The 25,564-nt window shown below is 34.8% G+C and overlaps 2 protein-coding genes and 1 long non-coding RNA gene across 4 annotated transcripts in view; 2 read left to right on the forward strand and 1 right to left on the reverse strand.

Moving 5' to 3' along the window:
* Window positions 1-25,564, forward strand: part of GEFmeso (Guanine nucleotide exchange factor in mesoderm) — a 294,400-nt gene that overhangs the window by 126,605 nt on the left and 142,231 nt on the right. The window lies entirely within an intron of this gene.
* LOC141481047 (uncharacterized) lies at window positions 8,076-19,168 on the reverse strand. Its single transcript, XR_012464721.1, has 3 exons — window positions 17,074-19,168; window positions 8,877-9,227; window positions 8,076-8,413 (listed from the first exon to the last, which is right to left on the reverse strand). It is a non-coding gene; the product is annotated as an uncharacterized lncRNA (long non-coding RNA).
* Window positions 21,555-23,100, forward strand: LOC141481048 (uncharacterized). The gene is made up of 2 exons (XM_074172009.1): window positions 21,555-21,851; window positions 21,912-23,100. Exons 1-2 carry the CDS (start codon window positions 21,757-21,759, stop codon window positions 22,288-22,290), a joined length of 474 nt encoding a protein of 157 aa, XP_074028110.1. The 5' UTR covers window positions 21,555-21,756; the 3' UTR covers window positions 22,291-23,100.

Here is a 25,564-nt window from a genome sequence, read left to right on the forward strand (position 1 = left end):
TGTGAAATTGGAAAATGTAAAACTGTTCGTTGGATTGGACCCAATTATTTTCTTCTTCTTTAGGTAGTCACTGAAAACTGTCCTTCACAAGATGAATAAGTTTTTCTTAAAAAGTGGTATCGACCCAACTGCGCTAGGAATCACACCATAAAAAGACGACTTCGTTAATCCTTAGATCGCTCAAATTTTCGATTTCTGAGGTTTGTTTTTCGCAAAGGGTCAGATTTTTCTCGAGTTTTTTTAAATTTTCATTACCTACATTTCATATTTCACATGTATTTCATTCATTCACATTTTAGTCCCTCATCTATTATTATGTTATGTATTACATAATATTACAGTTTCAATGAAGTTGATAATGGAAATAGGTTTGATTGTGATCCACTTATTCTTATCCTCTTCAACAGTTCTTTGACATATGGTCTTAATGACCTCTATTCCTTATGGAAGCTTTTATTTCTGGAGTATCTATTCTTTGTAGAGCCTTCTTGATATGGCCTTCAATACAAAACGAAACGTCATGTTATAGATCGATTTAAATATTTTTCTTTCGTCAGTATTCTTTTTCATTGTTTTTATTTTATGAATGTCATTGATATTTCACCTATTGTCAATGTTCAACCGTTTATTCACTTTCATTTCAGAACCTCCAACATATGGTTTGTTATTGTAGAAATGAATAGTTCATTAAAGAAAGTCTATAATGGTTAGTTCTCAATTATTAGGGGTTTGTTAATACCTAAAACGTATAATAAGAAATAATTTAAAGTGCTTTAGCAACTTCCCTCTTCAATTTTTTCTCAAAATACAAAAACACTAATTGTTATGTCTAGCTTGGGGAGAGTTGTCTGTATTATTCTTTATTAACGAAAAGTAGGTACCAAGAAACCTCACCATGGCGAGAAGAGATTAACAATATGCCCTGTATACACACAAAAAATTCAGACAGAGCTGAATGTTCACAGGATTTCGGCAAATAAAACAAATCACTAATTACTTCGTTAGCAGTAAAATAACGCTCTAAGAATTGATTCTCGAAACTGAATAATAATATGAAACGTAGCTGATATCTGCGAAAATCACATTTTTTCACATAAATCGACAAGAATACATTAGTTACCTTTCCTTATCGAACATATGGCCATTCCCAAAGCGTAGCTTATTGAAGGAAAATAACGTATCGAAAATATGAACAAACTTACTATTTTATGACAAAATAACGATTGAGGAAGCAAAGAAGTTTTATGTCTCGCATCACAAAAATTTGTCAGAACGTAAATAGTGATCGAGAGCTATAAGTTAATTCTGTTCTCTTCACAGTAAGACCTTTTTGAATAGACAACTCGAATACAGGTTTTTACAGGTGATGAATATTTTTGATGATCCTTTCCCGAATAGAAAACTTAAATACAGGTTTTAGCAGGTGATAAATATTTTTGGGGGTTCCTTCCCCAGTGATAATGGCCAAATGGCATGATAATGTGATATTGCTAGTATACTAGTACATTTTCAAACACTTAACAATATCTTCCGCAGTCGCAAAGAATTTGATTGATCCTTGTATAACATGAGTTTAATATCCTCAAGAAATTAGTTCAAAGCGTCTGAGAGAAACTATTGATGGCGACGTGTTTTTACTACAATTGTGGTTATTTTTAACTCGAGATTCCTTAACAAGCTCAGTTACTCAACCTTAAGTAGGAGAAAATATGCGGTTGATGATGATTGGAGAATATCGACTCATTTCAATAATTGATCGAGTTACTGTAGTATCATTTATTGAATAAATAAGTGATGCAGAGATCTTTGTAGCGGAAATTTATTTAGAAAATGTTTGGATTCATTTATTTGGACACGATATAAGTTCAATTAAAACTGTACCTTTCGAATAATTCGTGAATCGTCTAAATTTATTTGTTTAGATTGTACTGTATACTCGTGAGTTTCAATTCAAACGTCATAATTACCTCCTGAACATTTCCAGATTATGCTATAATAGAACCGTTTTGAAAATTTCTTTTTTTTAAACATTTGTATCATTTGGCTCATTTATGTTTTCCCTCAATGTGTTGAAACTATGAATTCAGAATTTATAAGTTATAAGTAAATGGGGGTAGTGATGAAATCAAAGCTGAAGATAGAGAAAATATGTAGGAATAGTCCTTCCTGATAGGACTATAATAGTCCTAATAATTTTAAATCACATTCGCAAATTTTATATCACTTTCACCAGATATCGCTCTTTAGAGATATTTTATATTTCAATTTTCAATATTTGATGTAATGTATAAATGTTATGAATTTCATCATCAATTCTCAATTGTTTGTTGGTCCAATTGATTATTGTTTTTACTAATTGTTAACTATCTACTGCTCTAGTAGTGAAACTAACACTTGTACTCAAGTACAAGTCATAGTTAAATTAAAATTGAGCTTCTGTGTTTTGATACACAATAGTTCCCTCAAGCGTTTTTTACATGAAGCGAAACACGTGTTGCGATTTTGTAAACAATTTACTCAAAATCTCACATTGAAGTGTTACTTGAATAGACACTGAAAATGCTATAAAATCTCTTGAATAATTCCTCATTCGAACTACCGATGAACTTCAACAAAGTGAGATTTACTGATTTACAGATTACTGCCGCATATTACATTTATTTTCAATTCCATTATCACAACAAGTCGATTTCCATCTATATGGAAACATGCCAGAGTTACCCCTCTAGCAAAATGTAGCAATCCCACCGAATTGTCTGATTTTCGACCCATCAGCCTACTTCCTACTATGTCGAAAGCACTGGAAATGATAATGAAGGATCAAATTTCCAACTACTCTGTGGAGAAAAATCTCATTTCTGACGTGCAATCGGGGTTTCGCCCACAATTTAGTACAACAACAGCACTGACCCTTATCACTGATGATATTTACAAGTCATGCGATGGAAAAAAATTCACTTGTCTCATTTTGCTTGATTACAGCAAGGCTTTTGACACCGTAGATTCTTTTATTTTGTGTAAAAAATTTCAGTTTTTTGGTTTTTCTCGCAGCGCAGTAACTCTTTTAGACACATATTCATCAGAACGGACTCAAAATGTCATACTGGATGGTGAACAATCTACTTCATTGGTCAGGAGATATGGAGTACCACAAGGTTCAGTGATGGGACCACTTCTTTTTGCTCTCTACATAAGTGATTTCCATAAATACATACAGACATGCAAAATTCACCACTACGCCGATGATACCCAACTATATACGTCTTTCAGTTTTCATGAAACTAAAGAGGTCGAAAAACTCATCAATAGAAATCTTAAATCGCTATTTGATATATCCTGTGCACACAATTTAAAACTCAATCCAAATAAATCGCAAGTTATGCTTTTCGGACCAAAAAATAGAAGAAGTGCGGTGCGTGAATCTCTATCTATTCACATCGATAATCACGCTATCCCTTTTGTAGAAGCAAGTAAAAATTTAGGTTTATGGCTTGACACCGAACTTAGATTCACAAAACATGTTAATTACGTATGCAAGTCTTCTTTCAATATTTTGAGGCAGTTATATCCTAACAGACTTGTAATGTCTAAAAACTTGAAACTCAGTCTCTGTGAGTCTCTGATACTCTCAAGACTGGCCTACTGTGATAGCATTTACGGACCAGCTTCACTACAAACTGATGATCGGCGTCTTCAGAAAATACAAAATAGTTGTATTCGATTTTCGTATGGAATCCGTAAATACGATCACATAAGCTCGTCCTTTGAGAATTCAGGTTGGCTGAAACATAATGCCCTGACAGAACTGCACCTTCTCACGTTCACTCATAAAATATTACAAACCGGAACTCCACCCTATCTGCGTGATAAACTCATTTCACTATCTTTCAACAATAACAGTCGCAATCAACACCTCTTGTTCATATCCAATCATAATTCGGCTATTTTTACACGTAGTTTCTCATACATGGGAGCTAAATTGTATAACACCATACCTGTAGACTTCAAACAGTTACCTCTCAAGAACTTTAAAAAAAGACTCAAAGCTCTAATGTCAACGAGTCAATAAGTTACCACAATACTGTCCTCATGCTTATCAAATAGGTTTCGATTTCCCAGATGTTGTTTTACCATATCGCGATTTTATCAATTTGTGTTATTTTATAGTTATTTTATTTTATAATAATTTATTATTTATTTACGATACCATGCATTCTTTTATAGTTTGAAAGGTTAGGTTTGAAAGCAGCTATAATAACTGAACCTCGCCCATTCATCATATTATGTTTCATCATATCTTTCTACTGTTTATTTTTATTACGATGAATAAAGACCTGTTATTATTATTATTATTATTATTATTTAGGCAAGGAAAATAACCAAAAAAAGCGAATATTATCATCTAATCACCTCACATTCTTTCGTCATTTGTTTCATCTGACAAATTTTAGTTCTGTCTATAAAAGTTCATCCCTCAAATTACGTATAACTACCAGTCTCACTAGAAAAGGCAATAAGGAGTAGTGCAGTAAGTAAATTAATATTTTTCATTACGTTAATATGTTGTTCATCATACTCAAAATATCCGTCAATTTTTATATGTGTTTTCCGAGACGGAAATATGATTCAAGTTATGTCTATACAACGCCATAAATTGACACTTATGACAAAAGAAAGGCATTATAGAAACGTTAATATTATGTTGTCAACCATTTTCAAAATGAAAAGTAGACTTTTCGTTTAGACATGTATCTCGAGAAAAATGTTAGCCGGAACCCCATTCTCAGGAATATTGGCTATATTTATCGCGCTAGTATGACAGGTTTTCCGCTTATTAACGCAAAATGATTCCGTTTAAGATAACATCAATTTATCGATTACATTTCAAAGCGACGGAGGCTACTTTGATAGGAGCTTTGATGTACAAAATAACCAGTGATTATAAAAATATATCTAATCTATTTATCTTGACCATTACAAATTATCAGAAATATGTTTCGAGTTACGGAATAGTATAAAATGAAAATATTTTAATTGTTTTCGATACATCGATAACAAATCCAGAACTGCTTTCGGCCATACATCTGGATGCGATATTTATTCATTGTACGTTTGTGAAGTTCGTGAATGCTTTCACAGTTATGTAAATGAATGTATCCTTATCGAATTATGCTCTAATGTTTCAGATTTATCAAATAATAGTCATTCATGCCCACCTAGGCACTTTGAATACAGCTATCTAAACTATCTCTAACCACAAACACCCTGTAGCTATATGCAAATGACTAATAATCTATATTTAAATGACGCGGAAGCGCACTCTTACGTAAACCTATTTATTGAACGATTTTCTCGAATCAATTTCCTCCATTACCGAGACAGATCCCAGGCACAAAACCATACACATGGCGGTTCGCGATAAAGGCGGCGAAATGAATTCAAAAGTTCAGTAAAAGGTATCCTGAGAAAGGAGTTATCGCTTAAGAAGTGGAAGACCACCTACCGACATCCTACACTTGGGTCAACGAATTATTAAACGTGCGTCATCAATGCCTGACGCGGTGAAACACATACTTTTGTATAGCATCCTTTTCTAAAAATGAAAAAAGAAGACAAAAAATTTAACGTTTTCGTTTAATCAGAGACATATCTTGTTTGGATGATAGCGTGCCCTTCGAATATCAAAAATAATAATATATAAACGCGTGAGTCGTCGGAAATTTCTCAGATTTTGAGACCACTATAGATTCACAGTTCAATGATGTTTGTTTCATTCTACGTATACTAGGTTAAGTTAGGTTAGTTCCAAAGTGAGTGGGTCTATTCGATCGGTCACCGCAACCCGCAAGGGTTCATTGTGGCTCACACCTATTCACACTCGACCAAATAAACTCAGTTTCTTAACAAAGCTGATTCCACGTCCTCGAATATTCAAATTATCAAATATCGAAGTTAGAATATGAAATACAAAATATAGTATTCTTTAATACAATCTAAAAAATTAAAAAAGTTCAATTAATAGAGAATCTTTCGAAGTGTAATAAAAGACAAACTGTTATGAAGTTTGAATAATAGGCTTATAAAATATTTACTTCTCGGAGCCCTTCTTAAGAAAGGCTCAAAGTTTAAAATTATTTGAGTACTCATAAAATATTGAACCAATTTTTTTTTCGCATATATATCATTACCGTTTTCGCGACTAACGACGGCAATAATTAACGCTTTGTATAATTGTTTCAGTTATTTGTTATTTTAGATATACATTTATTCTTTATAAATCAACAGATAAACGTTATTTGATTAAAATGAATTAACACTATTCATTATAAAATTTTCACAAACATTTTTATCTCTAAAAAAATTATTGGTTTCAGACTATACTGCATCACATTTTAAATTTTGCTTTAGTTTTATTTATAATTTTTAATGAAATAATAAAGTTGCATTTTGCTGTTGTTTTTTTTCAATATAAATACGTATTTTGTCAAAACCTGTAGTTTTTATTTATTTTTATAATAGAATTAGAGCAAAATATAAATGAGTGATGCAATGAAAAAGTGAAATTTCCTATAAAATGGGATTCGAGTCAGATACATGTTGATTGAAACTCATAAAATTTATTCTATAAGATATATATATATATATATATATATATATATATATATATATATATATATATATATATATATATAGGCATGACTGATAATTTTGCAGATAATTCATCACTCAAAAAAGTTATTCCGAAGGTATATTACCATATTTGCATTATTTAACAGGTTATATTTATGTCATAAAAATATGAAAATGTGTAAAAAGCCTTTAAATTTCATAAGCAAATTGCTACAAAGGCTGATCAGCAATAGTTACAAACTTAGTCATTATGCCATTTCAAAGACGAATTGATATTTTATAGAAACTATCTGTAATAATTAAAAGTTCACATCACTTTGTTTCTCAACTATTCTAGCGGACTCTTTCATGTAATAATGAAGTAATTATTAAAAAAAAATGTTCTGTTATTCTATTCTATTGAGAAAGTGCATATTATAGTTTTAAGGAAAAAACATATTTCCCAACTAATTATTTTGAATTACTCAAATAAATATATCAAATAATTATAAAATATAAAAATAAATATGAATACCAAAAAATTTCACTAGATAGTGAACAAAGTACTTTTTTGTGTATTTCACTTTTCTATTTATAGATTATTAGTAGTATAGCTAACGTGGTTCTAGATACAATGGTAACCATGCCATCGAGCTGTCCATCGAGAGCGTAAGGGGTGCGGTTGTGTGGGGTGAAGAAGCGTGTCAAAAAGGCCTTGTTGTCGAAGAACAATGGTGTGCCAAAGAGTTCTTGAGCAACCCTTGTGTAGATCGTCAATGACCAGAGGGTTGTGATGGTCAATGACCAGAGGGTGTTGTAAGAAGAGGCCTCGACAGGTGTAGGTTAGCCGTGTCGTAGAGCCGTTTTGGCTCAGTGGATGGTCTTCGGGCAACCCTCTTCAACCCTCTTCGGCCAACCCTCTTCGGGCAACCCTTTTCGGGCAACCCCGGGGCACCCTCATTAGGCGACCCCTTTTCGTAAAAGCAGGCGTACGCCAATGTGTTCGTTTCGTAAAAGCAGGCGTACGCCAATGTGTTCGTTTCGTAAAAGCAGGCGTACGCCAATGTGTTCGTTTCGTAAAAGCAGGCGTACGCCAATGTGTTCGATGAGTCGGTGCAGCAGTTGACCTTGAGACAACTTTGTAGCAGTTAATTAGGATATCGTTGCATTGGAATACTTGTTTGCCTGATAATAAACCAGATTAGCTGACCTTAAGGTCATATGTATAAGTAAACATGAATACTTTGTTGCACTTAATTAGGATATTTTCGTTGCATTTTGTTGAAATATTTGTTATTTTACTGATAGAAAACCAGATTAACTGACATTAAGGTCACATGTATAATTAAACTTGAATACTTTGCTGCATTTCGTTGGAATATTTGGTGTTTCACTGATAATAAACCAGATTAGTTGACCTTAAGGGTCATATGTATGATAGAACATGAATATTGTGAAAAAGGAAATACGTAATTTATTAACGTTTATTAATTAGTAGGTATTCACAATGTATGAGTTATTTTCAAAAATTCATCTTTTTTAGATGACAATAAGTATACATAACAAATTTCTGGTAAAGCTAAATATTTTTTGAGATTAATATTTGCATATTCATAAAAATCTTCAACAGTTGTCCACCAGAAACCTCTGTAAGTTATGGATGGTTTATGGAATTGTTCAATGCTATGATGTCCGCACATTAATCGGCTTTTGAATGGAACAATGGGATGAAAGTTTTCGTGTGATCCAATAACGTATCCGCACCTATACTTTTTTCCTTTGTCCTTACATGTTACCGTAGAATCTGAAAAAATGAAAGAATAATTACAAAAATGTTTGAGGAATATTGTTGGTTTATCTTACATAACGGTATTGATTTTTCAGAGTAGAAAGCTGGATATTCATTCAAAATAATCGTATCTGGATGTACTTCCATTAATAAAAAGCTACCATTTTCCAACTTGTATGGTGTATTGATATAAATAACTTTTGAAGTTAGGATGTTGCAAATTTGTGAAAGCAGAAGAATAATGTACAACAAATACATATTTTTATCGCTGTGTGTGTTTCTTTGAAAGCAACTCGATTACTACTAGACGTAACAGTTGTATTAGGGATGTTTTATACCATATACGTCACGTGAAATCTGGTCAACTATACATTCTAAACATAATATATTCGGATAATTTGTTTCTCCTCCACATTTAGTACACTTATATTTCACTGGTACAGGCATAATGATGTGAATGATGCTATTGGTTACTTACGAATGACTCCACGATTGTCTGCATAACGTTTATCAATTCTCAGATGCTTCGGCGATTATAATTCAAAAACGGTTTTCTTTTTGCAATTTTTACAATACTGTCTTGTACTTCTTTTTGATGCTTCCTTATTGTCTTTTGGAGTATTACACAGTTTGCAAAATAATACGTTTTTTATGGATTCTTTCGTTTTAAGGTTTATATTTTCTTCTGTTTTCTCTTTACAGAGTTGTAGTAAAGTTTTTTCCATATCTTCACATGCTTTCAATAAAGTGTCTTCGAATAAATCGCTAAAATCCATCTTTTGATTTTCACTGAAACAGAAAGTGTGTTGGAGGTCGAAAAATTAAATTCCTCTGTTACGGTTCCCAAAATGCATGAGCGGATTTATAAGATAACAGAAAAGTAATGTATTGAAATCATATATTTATGCACAGCATCCACCCTGTATAACATTCAAAACAATTCAGTTCAGTTTTTTGTGCCTAAAGACAATCAGAATAATTCGACCTTGAATAACGTTGATAGGGAAAAAAAGGAAAGGAAAAAGAAAAGGGTTTTTTTCTCTGGTAAGGAGAGTTGAGTTTGGTTATCTTCTCTGGAGCAAGAATTTTGAGCTCATCACTTTGTGGATTTGAAGAAACCAAAATATTCAATACGGGAATAACTATATTTGGGTTATCTAAAGGAATAACTCGCCCACAGTATTGGGGATTTTTATTAAGTACCCGTTCTCTTGTCAAATTCCAATCTTCAGGCCACACAACAACTACGGTAAGAACCCACTTCCCGAAAATACCCTAAAGGGTATATCCTTCTAAACATTAATCTCATTTTAGGCCTTCTTATTACCACCTCAAGTCGATATTGTGAACTATATCCTGGTGTATCTCTCGCAAGGCTAGACCACTACATCCCTCATATCTCTGATTACGGTCTTCTGAGAAGCAAGTTATCTGCATGGAAAAGATCATTGCCTGAGTGGACTGCGTACAGGGGTTGGATCGTGCTGCTGGAGACTATTCTCCCATATCCCATGCATGTAAGGTCTTCCTGTTATGTATTACACCCTCCCGCACGACCTCGAATCAACATTGCGGCACAAATTGCTAATTCTAGAAGGAACCAAGTATTTACCACACCTTAAGTTTAATCATAAGTTGCTTACTTTTATATCTGTGAACCCAAAAGTATACTTCTGGGCCATAAGCCTGTAATCACCACAAGCTTGGCGTGTTTGAAGAAACAATACACTTATCCTCCAAGTGGACTTATATTTACCCACCATCCCTCTCCGCTGAGTTCCGGCAGCCCATAATTTAGTTCCTAAGTAACAAAGTAACCCGTTTCAATCTACGACAACGAAGGTTACAAATTGGCGCCCTTAACGTGTGTTATTCTAGGTTTCATGTTTAGGTTGTTTCTGCGAATGGTTCCTATTGACTAATGTAGATTGTTTACATTTATCCCATATATAAATTCAACATTGTGGTTAGTTATATTTGTCACTGTCGCTGTTGTCATTTTCAAAGATTGTTCTTCTTCTTTTAAATCTGTATTTCTTCATCCAAGGTAGAAAATTTAACGAGGCAAATTTTTGCGAAGATCTTAAGGTCGGTTCACAGGTTATTTGCTCTAAGGTGTAATTCACTTCAGCATCACACATAACTTAAGTGAAAGGCTTTGCACAGTTATTTTCAACAAACCTATTATTGAATTATTAATAACTAAGTAACTGAACATTTTTTTGAAGTTTAATTTAGTTAGTATTAGTTATTATAGTGATTGACTTAAACCCGCAATCTTAATTTTGGGGTTTGTTATTACAGAGTGGCTTCTCCATTCATTTTTTTCTCGATTGATTGGTATAGAGGTCAATTTTGTACAGGGTGGCCCCAAGTTCATTACATTTTTTTTAGTTACTTGTTTATTAACGTGAATTTTGTACAGGGTGGTCCCAAATTAATCTCATTTTTTAGTTAATTATTTATTAACGTAAATTTTGTACAGGGTGACACTTGACCAATTTAATTTTTTTCAATTCGTCAGTTTGGATGTAAGTTTGTACAGGGTGGTCCTAAATTAAACTCATTTTTTTAGTTAATTATTTATTAACGTTAATTTTGTACAGGGTGACACTTGACTAATTTAATTTTTTTCAATTCATCAGTTTGGATGTAAGTTTGTGCAGGGTGTACCGCTTTATTTTTTTTTTTGTTTTTTGGAAAGGTCGGGTTTATATTCCAGTTTATTGAAATAGCATAACATAAAAATATTTGACTATTCATAAATGACCATGGAAGTCAACCGTTTACTTAGCGATGAATTGGCCTATGAACTATATGTAAGGGGTATGCCTTTTGGAAATACTGTTGCTGAGAAAAGGTCGATTCTTCGTGATGCGTTGAAGAGAGAGAAACAAGGTGGGACGGTTAGCTTTCCTAAAGTATTTTTGGACCCTAATGTTGAAATATCCACGTGTGAAAAAAAACTCAACGATTTGGAACAGGATATTCTGGGATGGGATCAGGCCAATGGAGAAAATGAATTTCACAGAATTCATAGTCGGTTACAACACCTCTTACTTCGTCTTGATCGGTTCTCGGGAAAGGAAGTAGAAGAAGAGATCACGCGGCTGAGACTTGTGACCAAATGCTCTCGGTTGATTGGAGAGGTGAATTTGGCTCGACAAAGGTCTTTTGTGCATTCTCATTGTAGTGGACAGGTAGCAGTGGTTCATGAAGAGTCAGCAAGTGTGGGGGCATCTCTTCTGGATATTCCTAATCCAACCTTGGTACATTCTCCCATTGAACAGCGTGAGAACACACCGGTAGTGAATGACCTGATATCATTCGAAGATATTCCAGCTCATCGTCAACAAGAATTATTACCGGAAGAACCGATTGTCACGAGACAACCAGCCTCGCAGGAGGAATATTACAATCTATTTCCAGGTTTTAGCTCCCAAGGTCGTCTGGAACCAGTTTATCCGCAAACTCAGTCATGGTCGAATATCTCTCGAATCGCACATCGTGGATACAGTCAGCAACCTATCCCAGAGAAATCGATTGAGGATATTAGTGCTGCTCTAGGGAATTGGAAAGGCCAGGAGGATTCGTATCCAGCAGGAGGAAGCGGCTTCCAATGGCGCGATATTTCACGATGGAGTATACGATACAATGGCAGGACCAGCGTGAACGACTTTCTCGAACGGGTAGAGGAGCTGCGTGTGTCACGAGGGGTGTCGAAGACGCAACTTCTACGAGCTGCACCGGAGATATTCGTACAAGATGCTCTCCTGTGGTATCGGACGGGAATATTTACATCGTGGGATGACCTGACGGAACAGCTTAGACAAGCATTTAGGCCTTACGATTATGAATATAGCCTTTGGGATGAGATAAGACGGCGTACGCAGGGTTCCCAGGAAAAGGTTCTGAACTTCATTATAGCGATGGAGAACTTGTTTCGCAAATTAGACCACCCACCCGATGAACAAGCTAGAGTAAGTCTCATCAGAAGGAATTTACTGCCATACCTGCAAACCCAGCTTGCCCTTCAACAGATGTCTACTATCTCTGACCTGACTCGTCTCTGTCGTATGATCGAAGAAACGGAAATGCGAACACAAAAATTTGTACCACCACCAACCAGTTACCGGAATCTTCTAGAACCCGAGTTAGCCTATAAAAAACCCCAGAACCAATTGAATGTAACTGCAGTGAACATCCGAAGAGAGGACCGGAACGAGACCTCAGAAACGCCCCCAACAAGCACAAAAGTCTGTTCCTCAGCAATATGTTGGAATTGCGGGAGCACCGAACATAAATTCAGGTCTTGTTCACAGCCAAGAAAAAAATTCTGTTTTAGATGTGGAAAGGATAATGTTTTCGCCAGTTCTTGCCCACATTGTATAAAAAACGGGAGACGGGGTCAACAGTAGGCCGACTGTTGCCGATAAAATCCCCTAAGGCCGAACACTCAAAAATACTCTTGGACTACGTACTTGCGCACGCTAAAGATGACACCAGACCCTACCTGAAGGTTTCAATTTTCGGAGGTTCTTTTCTTGGGTTATTGGACAGCGGCTGCACTGGCACAATAATAGGGGGTCCCGGTTGGAACATCCTGAAGTCTATTTGCGCATTGAAGAAATCAACCCAATCAACGTGTACTGTTGCAAATGGACAGTCGTGCTCAATATTAGGAACTGTTTCCGTTCCGTTCAAGTTATATGATCGGGTCAAGGTTCTGGATGTACTTGTGGTACCATCGTTACCCCATACACTGATACTAGGGATGGATTTCTGGAGGGCTATGGAGATTGTCCCCGATATGTTTTCGGGTGAATGGTGTTTCAGGAATGATCAACATGTGCTACAACCTTCCACTATGGCACTAGCCTCAATCGATTCCCTCACTATGGAACAGCTACAGACCTTGAATGGAGTTATTGAAGAGACTTTTCAGAAGATGGGGGATAGATTAGGGTGCACGAATCTGGTCGAACATGTTATTCGCACGGATCATCCACCTATCCGCCAGCGATATTACCCTCTCTCACATGCCCTGCAACAACAAGTTAATCAGGAGCTTGAAAAGATGCTTCGGGACGGAGTAATTGAGCCTTCCCAATCACCATGGTCGTCCCCTATATTACTCATCAAGAAGAACGATGGGAGCTATAGGTTTGTAGTCGATTTCAGGGAGCTCAATAAGGTCACCATTCGCGACGCGTACCCACTCCCAATGGTGAGTGCTACATTAGACAAATTGCGAAATTCTCATTACCTCACCACCCTGGACATAAAATCGGCTTATTGGCAAATACCTCTGTCTGAGCAGTCAAAGCCTCTGACAGCGTTTGTGGTGCCCAACCGAGGATTGTATCAATTTCGCAGGATGCCAATGGGCCTCCATAATGCCCCAGCCACGTGGCAACGGTTCATAGACCGTGTAGTAGGGATAGACCTCGAACAATATGTCTTTGTTTATTTGGATGATGTTATCATCTGTACCCCTACTTTTGCGCAACACCTCGAGGTATTGCGAGAAGTACTAACCCGGCTCACGAGGGCCGGTCTCACACTTAATCGAGAAAAGTGCCACTTTTGCAAGTCGGAATTACGTTATCTTGGCTACGTAGTTGGAGCAGGGGGACTCATGGTTGATCCGTCTAAGGTAGAAGCTATTTTACAAATCACAGCACCCAAGTCCGTGAGCGACGTGAGGAGACTGATTGGTCTTGCATCATGGTACCGACGATTCGTACCAAATTTCTCGTCACTCACAGCACCTTTGTGCAATTTATTGAGGAAGGGCCAGAAATTTGTGTGGGACTTAAGTTGTGAGGAAGCCCTAGCATCTCTCAAGAACCATCTGATTTCTGCACCTATCTTAACCTGCCCGGATTTCGCAAAACCTTTCACGGTGCAGACAGACGCTTCAGATTTTGGACTCGGAGCTGTTCTCACCCAGCAGGATGATGATGGCGAGAAGGTGATCAGTTACCTTAGCCGTTCACTGTCGAAGGCTGAAAGAAAGTATAGCACCACAGAAAAGGAATGCTTAGCTGTGTTGTTTGCCATCGAAAAATTCAGACCATATATTGAAGGTACAAAATTTGCAGTAGTTACCGATCACTACAGCCTTAAGTGGCTGAACCAGATCAAAGATCCCGTCGGCAGAATCGCTAGGTGGGCGGTCAGACTCCAACAATACGATTTCGAAATAATTCACCGGAAGGGAAAGGAGCACGTAGTTCCGGATGCTCTGTCCAGGTCGGTACCTTGTGTGGACGCAATGGAGTCTGATGGAATACTTAAGAATTCAAAAGACACTTGGTACAAGAATATGTGTACTCAGGTGACAAACAACCCAGAAAAATTTCCTCAGTGGCGTTTTGAGAACAACATCCTTTTCAAACACGTGAATCGAGTCTACCCAGAATTACGAGAAAACTCCGATAACTGGCTCGTCGTAGTCCCAAGGGAAGACAGAGCGGCACTCATACAAGAACATCATAATCCTCCCACTTGTGGTCACCTCGGTGTGTATAAAACTACATCTCGCATAGGAGGCAAATATTATTGGCCAAAAATGCGACATGATATTGCCCGGTATATTAAACGCTGCGTCACTTGCCTCAGCACCAAGCCTGAACAAAAACCTCCAAACGGTTTGATGCTAAGTGCTGCGCCAACTACCAGCAGACCATGGCAAGTCTTGAGCATGGACCTTGTAGGCCCTCTGCCCAGATCGGCTTCGGGTTACAGCTATATATTATCTGTGTTGGACATCTTTAGCAAATTCATTTTGTTGTTCCCGCTGCGAAAGGCTACCACTTCCCGAATCTCGACAATATTCGAGGAAAATGTAGTGCTTTTATTTGGGGCTCCGCAACGAGTCATCATGGATAATGGCGCACAGTTCCGAAGTCGGGAACTGACCAAGGTATTTGACAAGTATGATGTTTCGCCAGTTCACATCTCCAACTACCATGCTCAAGCCAATCCGGTAGAAAGGTCCCATAGAGTTATCAAGACCGTTCTCACGTCATACGTCTCCTCGAATCATCGATGTTGGGACCGCTATCTTCAGCAGGTTGCTTGGGCTCTTCGCACGTCTAGACATGAGGTGACTCAACATACACCAAATTTTATTATGTTTGGTAGGGAACTACAACTGAGCGGAACAAATATCCATCCGTTGGCTCCTATCCTCGATCAAAACGCATTCGATCCGTCAATACGTTCCAAGGTTTTGGATGATTTATTCAGAGACATATCAGCTAAGCTAAAACGAGCATATGATAATAGTCGTCATCGATATAATTTGAGGCGTCGTGATGAACGATTTCAACTGCATCAAAAGGTTTGGAAGCGAAGTTATGCATTATCTAAGGCGGCACAGGGGTTTACCTCTAAGTTCGCCCCAAGGTTTGAAGGTCCATTCATCATTTCAAGGATCTTATCACCCTGGTCTTATGAGTTACTAGATTCGGACGGAAGAAATCGAGGAGTTTGGCATGCCAAGGATTTGAAAGCTCACCCACCTGAGGACGTAAACGATTCAGATGATGAGGTGGAAGTTTGAGGCATGTATATTCAGATATAAAGTAATCCTGTTATGTAGAACATTGGTTCGGTTGGCCCAGACTTTTTTTTTGAAGAAAGGGGGGGGTTGTTACGGTTCCCAAAATGCATGAGCGGATTTATAAGATAACAGAAAAGTAATGTATTGAAATCATATATTTATGCACAGCATCCACCCTGTATAACATTCAAAACAATTCAGTTCAGTTTTTTGTGCCTAAAGACAATCAGAATAATTCGACCTTGAATAACGTTGATAGGGAAAAAAAGGAAAGGAAAAAGAAAAGGGTATTTTTCTCTGGTAAGGAGAGTTGAGTTTGGTTATCTTCTCTGGAGCAAGAATTTTGAGCTCATCACTTTGTGGATTTGAAGAAACCAAAATATTCAATACGGGAATAACTATATTTGGGTTATCTAAAGGAATAACTCGCCCACAGTATTGGGGATTTTTATTAAGTACCCGTTCTCTTGTCAAATTCCAATCTTCAGGCCACACAACAACTACGGTAAGAACCCACTTCCCGAAAATACCCTAAAGGGTATATCCTTCTAAACATTAATCTCATTTTAGGCCTTCTTATTACCACCTCAAGTCGATATTGTGAACTATATCCTGGTGTATCTCTCGCAAGGCTAGACCACTACATCCCTCATATCTCTGATTACGGTCTTCTGAGAAGCAAGTTATCTGCATGGAAAAGATCATTGCCTGAGTGGACTGCGTACAGGGGTTGGATCGTGCTGCTGGAGACTATTCTCCCATATCCCATGCATGTAAGGTCTTCCTGTTATGTATTACACCCTCCCGCACGACCTCGAATCAACATTGCGGCACAAATTGCTAATTCTAGAAGGAACCAAGTATTTACCACACCTTAAGTTTAATCATAAGTTGCTTACTTTTATATCTGTGAACCCAAAAGTATACTTCTGGGCCATAAGCCTGTAATCACCACAAGCTTGGCGTGTTTGAAGAAACAATACACTTATCCTCCAAGTGGACTTATATTTACCCACCATCCCTCTCCGCTGAGTTCCGGCAGCCCATAATTTAGTTCCTAAGTAACAAAGTAACCCGTTTCAATCTACGACAACGAAGGTTACACCTCATGTGTGGTTGTTGAATGAATAATGAACAGTTGAAGCGGTTATGATGGTTATGCTGTCAGTTGTTGTCTCCTCAACTGACTTCTTGAATCCCTCTCATTCCTTATTCTTTGTCTATAGGACCCAGAATCCCGACGTTGATGACAGGGTGGACAAAAGTTATAGGCTGATGAAAAACTTTCATAAACTCTCAAACATCTCCTGTCATTACACCGATACTTTGAAGGACCATTGACTTGAGGGATTTCGTTTCCATTAGTGCTACTAATAATATTTTCCTGGATTGCTTTGTTCATATTGCTCTGTAAAATCACAAATCAATCGGAAAAAGAACTCAAGATAGAAACGTTTTTTCCATTGTGTTAAAATATAAGTTGTGAGTTAATTAATTGTAAAAATGAATATTACAAGTGTGGATTAAATTTTGAAACCCCAAGGCAATGTATCACTTGATAAATAATTTACAATTCGTTTGTCATCGAAAGGAGTTAATGCAACTTTTCTTTGATTTATTGTATATACCTCATGTTTTTTACTACGAATCAGATTTTCCGTTACTTCAAAATGTTCATTTCCGAATAGACAATCGTAGTAATTTTGAAAATTTATTGTTTTGAGAGAGGCTCTGGTGACACCTTTATCTTTTTTAATTATCAAATTTTCCCCGTCATTCTCTCCATGTTCTACTTTTATCGCATACATTTTCGACTTCAAACCAATGAACTCTTTCATAATTTTTCCATTGTTTTCGTCTTTCATCAAACTTAAAACTTTTTTATTTACCAATGGAATTCCGAATTGGTTATCTACAGCATAGTCTGATGTATCAAATTTATATATGTCCTCTTTGATATGTGCATAAATGTCATCGGTGAAAAAGTGGTAAATCAATGAATCAGTATCTGTATACAACAATTTCGCATTTTCATTGAATTTAGGTTTGATATAATTATAATGAAAGTCATATAAAATAGTTTTTGAAATTTCCAAAACACTGAAACCCACATAAATGGGTTTATTCAGTTTTATATTGACTCTTTTCATCTCAATGATTACCATATCATCATCAAAAATGGTCAAACTATGAAAATTCGGTTTAGATATGTAACTTTTTGCTCCGTATCTACCCTCCCACTTAGTACATAATTTAATATCTTTATATTTACGACAGTTTTCTATTGTTTTCCCAAAGACACTATTGTTCATTAGCTTATAAAAATTTTTCTCAAATTCATTTTTACTGTTTTGTCTTAACATCGTATTCAAATCAATATAAGTTTTTAACCATGGTATTTGTTTAAATTTCAAAATTTTATGAACTCTGCTGATTTTGAGACCTAAACTGACTGCCTGTTTCAAATTTCTATAATGGATAACATAATTTTTCTTATCGAAAAGTGTTGTTAACAATTTTGGATTTTTTGATGATGATATGGGTGGAATCATTTTTTGAGGACATAATGGAAGATCTTTATGAACATTTTGAAGTTCTACAGGATAATCTAAGTCAACTTCTAATATGTAACCATATTCAGAATCATTAGGTGTATTAAATATATCTTCAGAATAGAAATCAGTATTATTTTTCCATTCAAAATCACCTACAGGTAAATATTCTGATAATGCTGTACCATACAAGTTATTAACATCGTAGTACATGAGATATGATGAGGGTTGATCAGGGTTATACTCGTTTTTCATGTAAATATTATTAGCTTTACCATATCTATTGCTACATTGAGATATTCCTCCTCTTATACCCCTTTCAATAAACATTAGCTTATCTACATCATCTAATAATTCCAAAGTAACCTTTGAAATTTTTAAACAACTTGCATAAGCTAGACCTGGTGCAGTGTAATATTTCAAACATTCCAAATCGTATGTTTTCATACATACTTTTCGAAAGTTTTCGAAAACGTCAGCCAAAAGTAATACATCTGTTTTCAAATATAACTCCATATATTGTTGTAAATTTTGAATTTCAAAAGTATCCCATACTTTAACAGCGTGTGAATACTCATCTTCTGTTACACCACACTTTCTCAATTTATTGAAAAAGCATTCGATCGGTGGTAATTTGTCAATGTTCATTTTATCCACTATCAAAATAATCATATGGAAATATACCTTTCTTAGATAAAAGTTTGAATTCCTCTTGATTTTTACAGAAACTTTTTGTGATTAACTTTTCTGAATGATTTAAATATGAACTCAATTTATCTAGACTACTTGCCATGAAACGAAAAGAGTCTAGGAATCGGTATGTTATACTTGTATTGTCAATTTGTTTACTAAATGATATATATTTTTCTTTATTTACTGGTAACAATCTGACAGCACCAGAAATCTCTTTCGCTAAAGCTCTAATAATGAAATGGCTATCGTAACCAGATAAATTATGAAAAACAACAGGTATATTATCATTCTGATAGTTAATGTTGCAAGGGGTGGAATGGGCTGCACCCCGAAATTTTCCAGATATATGACAGTGGTCCTTAACCTTGATCTGATCCTCTGTGAATGGTTTTAGACAAATATGGCAGTTAGTGGCTGAATCGAAATCGTGTTTTTGTTGAGGTGATAGCGGAATCATTGGAACCACATTGGAAAATACTGAATTTAATTCGAAAGCTAGCTGTTGTAAACGTTTGACGAACCAGCTGATACAATCTTTACCAGTATATAATTCGAATTTTGATTTTGAATTGTCGAAAGTACACAATAAGTAAAATGCTACACTACATGGAATATGTTTTTGAAATTTTCGAATTTTCTTACTAGGTTTCACATCCTCATATTTTTCCAAAATGCTTTCAATGTCTGAATAAATCACAAACGGTACGGGTTCTTTATTTTTGAAGTCTGTGAAAGATAAAAATTTTTCTTTTTCAGATGGTAGAGTTATTTTGGTTTTATTCATTTTTCTACAGGTAAATATATGGTTGTTCAATACTTCCTGTGAATAGAAATGGTTGAGACATTTGGTACAATAAAACTTTTTGTGATTTATGTCACCACTTTGTCCACACAACAACCGCGACATGTCTTTTATTAGAGCAAAATGATAAATAGTTTTGAAATTATTCACATTTTCATCTAAGTCCATCAATTCCTCTTCATCACATGAATCAACATCATCGAAATCATGTTCGGTTTGAAGTATTAATAAATTAATTGTTGTTAAAAATTCAAGATTACTCAAACGGATAGGAACGATTTCCTTTTTTTCAATACCGAAAACGTTTATTGACATATTATTCATTTTCTCAAATTTTGTTATATCTTTAATTTTAAGTGGAAATTCAATCCCTTCATATTTCAATATATTAGAAAAATGTGGATATGATGATTTTTTACAGACATTAGTTGCACATGGATGAAGAGCTGCCACAATAGACCAAAGAAAACAGTACGGATCATTATTTTGAATGTTAAGGACAGCCTTTTTATTTTGAATGAATTTAGGTACTTCAATATATGTGGAAATACCTACATTTATCGGTGTATAGTTATTAAGGTTCACCTTCAATTGTAAAATTTCATAAAGGCTCCAACCGCTGTCTTTTTCTTGAAATTCTTCAAGTTTTGTCAAAATATTATGTTTGATATGCTCATCGTAAAATAATTTCAAATCTGTATTCGAATCGAGAATTCTGTTTTTTGTTTGAAAATGTTTGATGTCAGTTTCACCGGTTTGAGGCTTCATGAAATTCGCTAAAAATATAACGTTAACTTTCAATAAAGTTTTTTTCAATTCTCTCCTAACTTTACATATAAAAGATCTGTATGCTTTATCGAAGAACTCCGTAGGATCCTTAATTTTCAAATTAATGATTGCACCAGTCCTTACACGACTATTGAAACATGATTCTAAATCTTGCCAAATTAAATTTCTTTTTTTGTTTTTATCAACATTTCTATGAAAGTTGAATTTTTGTTTATAATATTTCAATAAAGCCAAATTCGATTCTAATTTGGAAAAATATTTTTTGTTCGAACATTCGTTGAATTTGATATATTTTTTCAAAAGTAAGATATTTTTGTTCAAAAATTTAATCCACTTGCAATACTCAGCTTTACTTTTAATCAACTTACCAACTTTTTGAATTTTCAACACAATATTATCGCTAACTTTTTGTATTTCTGCACAGGTATTCATTGTTGTTTAGTAGCGTGAAAATGATAAAGTGAATAACGAACGATAATCAACACAGTTTTAATCTATTCTCACTTACCTTGCGAATGATGTCAAATTGCGATCAGTTCAATTTACAAACCTACTTTATAAGATTTATGCAGCACTTATTTGCTAATGAGTTGTTATTTCAAATGCGCGCTATTTCCATAAATTAGAGGTCATTTATAATTATGTGAATCATGAACTTTAAACGTCTGTTTATCGCAATGAATTAATGGAAAATCACGTAATTGATACATGATAATGCACTCGCAAATCATGAAGTTTACATGTGTGTTATGGTAACACGGTATTGATATTTCTTAATAGAAAAATTATATCACGTACTTGATACATGATAATTCACTCGTTTATCATTGCATAAACAACATAATTACGATGTTATTCATTTTTATCAGCACAATTTCACAGTATAAATTGACGGATCTGTGTCTTTGGAAAATCATTCTAGTTACGAGTGAATCGAGATACAACAACAAAAATGTCGACTATTCCAACAACTTTAATTATCAATATTACAAATACAAAAATGTTGCCCGTTAATATGGCAATGGTGGTGCTTAAACAATTATTCAGGTAAGTCATTTTCAACTGATATTATTACTTGTGTTTGAACAATTTTTCATATTGTTATAGATATGGTGTGAAGCAGATTGTAAAAAAATCTGAGGACTGTATTTTAGTATATTTAAAATACAGTCCGAAGATGGTTACTTTAACCAAGAAATTTGGTAATTTGCCAGTGAAAGTAACCCGGGCAATGGCTGAAAATGAAAAGGAATTGGGGTTTCTGGAAACAGCAGTGAAACGGTTCAATTTCAATATACAAGATGATGATGACGTGGACGCTATTCCATCACCTCCACCACCAAAAAAGTTGAAGGATTCATCATCATCATCAAAAGAAATTCTACCGCCTCCAACACGATCACTATCTCCTGTCATAATTGAAGATTTTGAAGGAGAAAACTCTCAACACCCTACTTATTTCCAAGAATCCCAAGATTTTTTGTAAAATTTATTTATTATAATAAAATAAACAAAATTGAGAAAAATATTTTTTTATTTCTGCAATGTAGTAAAAATCACATGTATAATGAGAATGTGTGAAAAGTAAATATTTCATTATAAGAACAAGAATTCAGAATTTATTTCTTACAGTGAGAATACCAATATTTCAATAAAAAAACATTTTCTAGTGCACAATTCAAACTGTTATTTAAATGATTCATACAATGGTGTGACTTGAGAAAACTTTTCAAATTTTCTATTGCAGGACATCCTTCTTCATACAAATCGGAAATTTCATTTTGAATGAGTTGACTTAACCATTTTTTCTTTTCACAACCTTTCACACTTATAACAGCATCAAAACCAACACAATTCTTGATGAACTCCGAAATTTGTTCGTAGTTGATGGTTGCTACTGTTGTTGTTGTTGAACTTTGCTCATGCTGCCATGACAATCCATGTAGATTATTTGTACACCAGTTCATATGTTTTTTCACATGAGGCATATATTGATTGATGCATATTGGTAAATTAATCATTCGATGGTACCATACTCCATTTTCAACATTCAAAATTGCAATTTCTTTACATAAAAAATTTCCTTTACCATATTGAAAACCTTGCACATCGATGATAAACATGATACCACACTCAATGACACCGTAAAAATAAAGTAATATACTGATTCATAGAGTATTTATAATACGAATGCTGATTACGCAATATTTCTCTTATCTATCCAACTATTATGTTTGTCATCGAATCCTAACCATTTAACGAAAACTTTTCCATTCTTTCTTTTAAGTACTTTTTCTACGAGATATATATCAGGATGTTTTACTTTTTGTAATTGCTCTTTGTAAAAACCTCCTGAAATATCTTGCTTTTTATCATCTCTCAGTAAATAGGTTACAGGGTTTGTCAATTGTACTTTTGCTATCGTGAAAATTTCTGTTGACCAGTTTGGAAAATATTTTTTATCGAAAATTCCTCGTAATTTAGATATGCGTACATGATCTCCTACTTTGAATTTATTATTGAAGTCAATTTGTTTGATATGATTGTAGGCTGTGTGAAGTAATTTATTTTCATCTTTTTTACTCACTTCAGCAGGTTTCATTTTAATGGTTCTATGAGTGGAATTGTTATATTTTTCCAAAATATGCTTCAATACATTAAGCCACTTATAGTTACCCTGAAAATTGAATTCTTTATACATCCAAGACTTCATTGTTCTATTGAATCTCTCAATTATTGATGCTTTCTTTTCACTGAACGTACTATAATGATTAACTTTATATTTTTCCATCAATTTCTTAAATTCTGAGTTGAAAAATTCTTTACCTGAATCAGTTTGTAAATTTTGTGGTGATTGTTTACGTAAAACTTCTTCCATAGCTTTGGACACAGCATTAGCTGTCTTATTTTTTAAAGGTAGTGCCCAAGCAAACTTTGAAAAACAGTTTATCACAGTTAGAATATATTTATATCCTTTATTCACTTTAGAATATGGTATCATCTCAACTAAATCAGCTTGAAAAAGATCATCGAAACCCTTAATGATTACTCTTCGTCTTTTGAAATTGATTCGGGCTTGTTTATGAAGTTCTTCAATAATATCCCTTTTAACATCAGTTTGAAAGTTCATGGTATGACGGTCAGAAGAAAACTCAAGAAAATTGATGAAATTTTATTAATACATACACTATCTGTCATACATATTTCATAAAACAATGGTACTCATTTTCTAATTCCTGGATCCTTTGGATTTTTGTTTCGAATTTTATTTGGTGGTTGTGCTCTCCTCTTCTCAAGAATTCTGGAAGCTTTGATAATCAAACGGTTTGCTTCGGAAGACACTTTATGCTCTTCCATATCAGGACAAAGTTCTCTAATCAAATTTTTGGTATACTGTTCAATGTCAATTTGATCATATTGTTGTGTATTCATGTTTGAGATGAAACGTTATAAGTAACTATAAATCCAATGAATATATTTATACTTTTCTGTTATCAAATAAGATTAAAATTCTCCAAGCTCTTCTCGCGAAATCTTTGGTCAAAAATTTTTTGTCTATGTGAATGTTCTAAAATTGGATCTATAAAAGCTGAACTGCTCCGAATACGTCGCTGAAAGCGTGTTCGATCAATGGCAAAAAATTCCCAATAAGTTTTTCTTGCATTTCTATAGGCGAAACTCCAAGCAAATATGTAATGAACTTCATTTTTCTTTTCATTGAAAGTTATTCTATTATTACTACTCATCATAAAACTCACTCTAGAATTATTTCACAGAATTCGTTAGTGGATTGTATCTGAGTAAACGATCGTGTAAAATCAAACAAAATGCTGATGTATTTGCAGGAATATTTTCACTGGCTTCGAAGTCGAGTCTTATATCTTGCACTCCTACCTTTAAGCTATCATTTTGTCTACTGCAATCAATAACAAATAGAGGTGCGATATCGTGAAACTTAGTCAATGTAAGACAGGGCTCTCCAGAAGTTTTATAATAGTAGGATTCTTGAAATTGAGCGAAGAGCTCGTAAAGTAATGCAAACTGGTTTTTCTTGAAGTTCAAATTCATATTATCGTAAGGGTATACATCTGAGTTGAGGTGGAGTTTGATGTTGGTAATATTACAATGATCGAAATGACTAATATTTTTCTTGATCTGATTTTTCCTCTGAGTCTGAAAAGCTACAATGATGAATCGAGGTTTTTCCAATTGATTAGATGCTTTCACATTCCAAGAATGAGTCATTGTTTGTTGTAAAAGTGGATATTCGTGTAGTTCCCAGCTCCTGAATGCAATTTCTAAGTCACGTCCTTTTTCAATGTACTTGAGTAATCGCAATTTTTCTGTATCGGAAACTTGAACATGAGGAATTCTCCACAGAATTTTAGTTAAATTAACTTTGGGTTTTTCATTATCCTTTGTTGATATTACAGAATTTACGTCACTACTTGTTCTAATGAGTACCAATTCTTGGCGAATGTTTACGATTATTTTCTTGAAATCTTCACAGAAACCCAAAAGGTGTTTCAGGGGGATGTAGACGTTGAAGTATCCATTCGAATCGGATACTTTTGGATATTCCAAATGATTCCAACAGGCATTATTATATCTATCACATTCGCTACTTGTATAGGAGATGTATCCTTTAATAGATGATGTTATACCTGGATTCCTCACCCTGTCCACTACTGTGCCTCCTATCTCATATCTTATCTCATCGAACAGAAATGCCATACCATTATTCACAAAATTTAATGTTA

This window comes from Leptinotarsa decemlineata, unplaced genomic scaffold (genome assembly GCF_025532065.1).
Source record: "Leptinotarsa decemlineata unplaced genomic scaffold, Ldec_3_MD MMD2_tig00000035_RagTag_RagTag, whole genome shotgun sequence".
NCBI classification, from domain to species: domain Eukaryota; kingdom Metazoa; phylum Arthropoda; class Insecta; order Coleoptera; family Chrysomelidae; genus Leptinotarsa; species Leptinotarsa decemlineata.

Coding starts and splice junctions, on each gene's coding strand:
- LOC141481048 (XM_074172009.1), top strand. CDS start 21,757: ATGTCGACTATTCCAACAACTTTAATTATCAATATTACAAATACAAAA. Junction 21,852..21,911: donor GTGCTTAAACAATTATTCAG/GTAAGTCATTTT, acceptor ATATTGTTATAG/ATATGGTGTGAAGCAGATTG.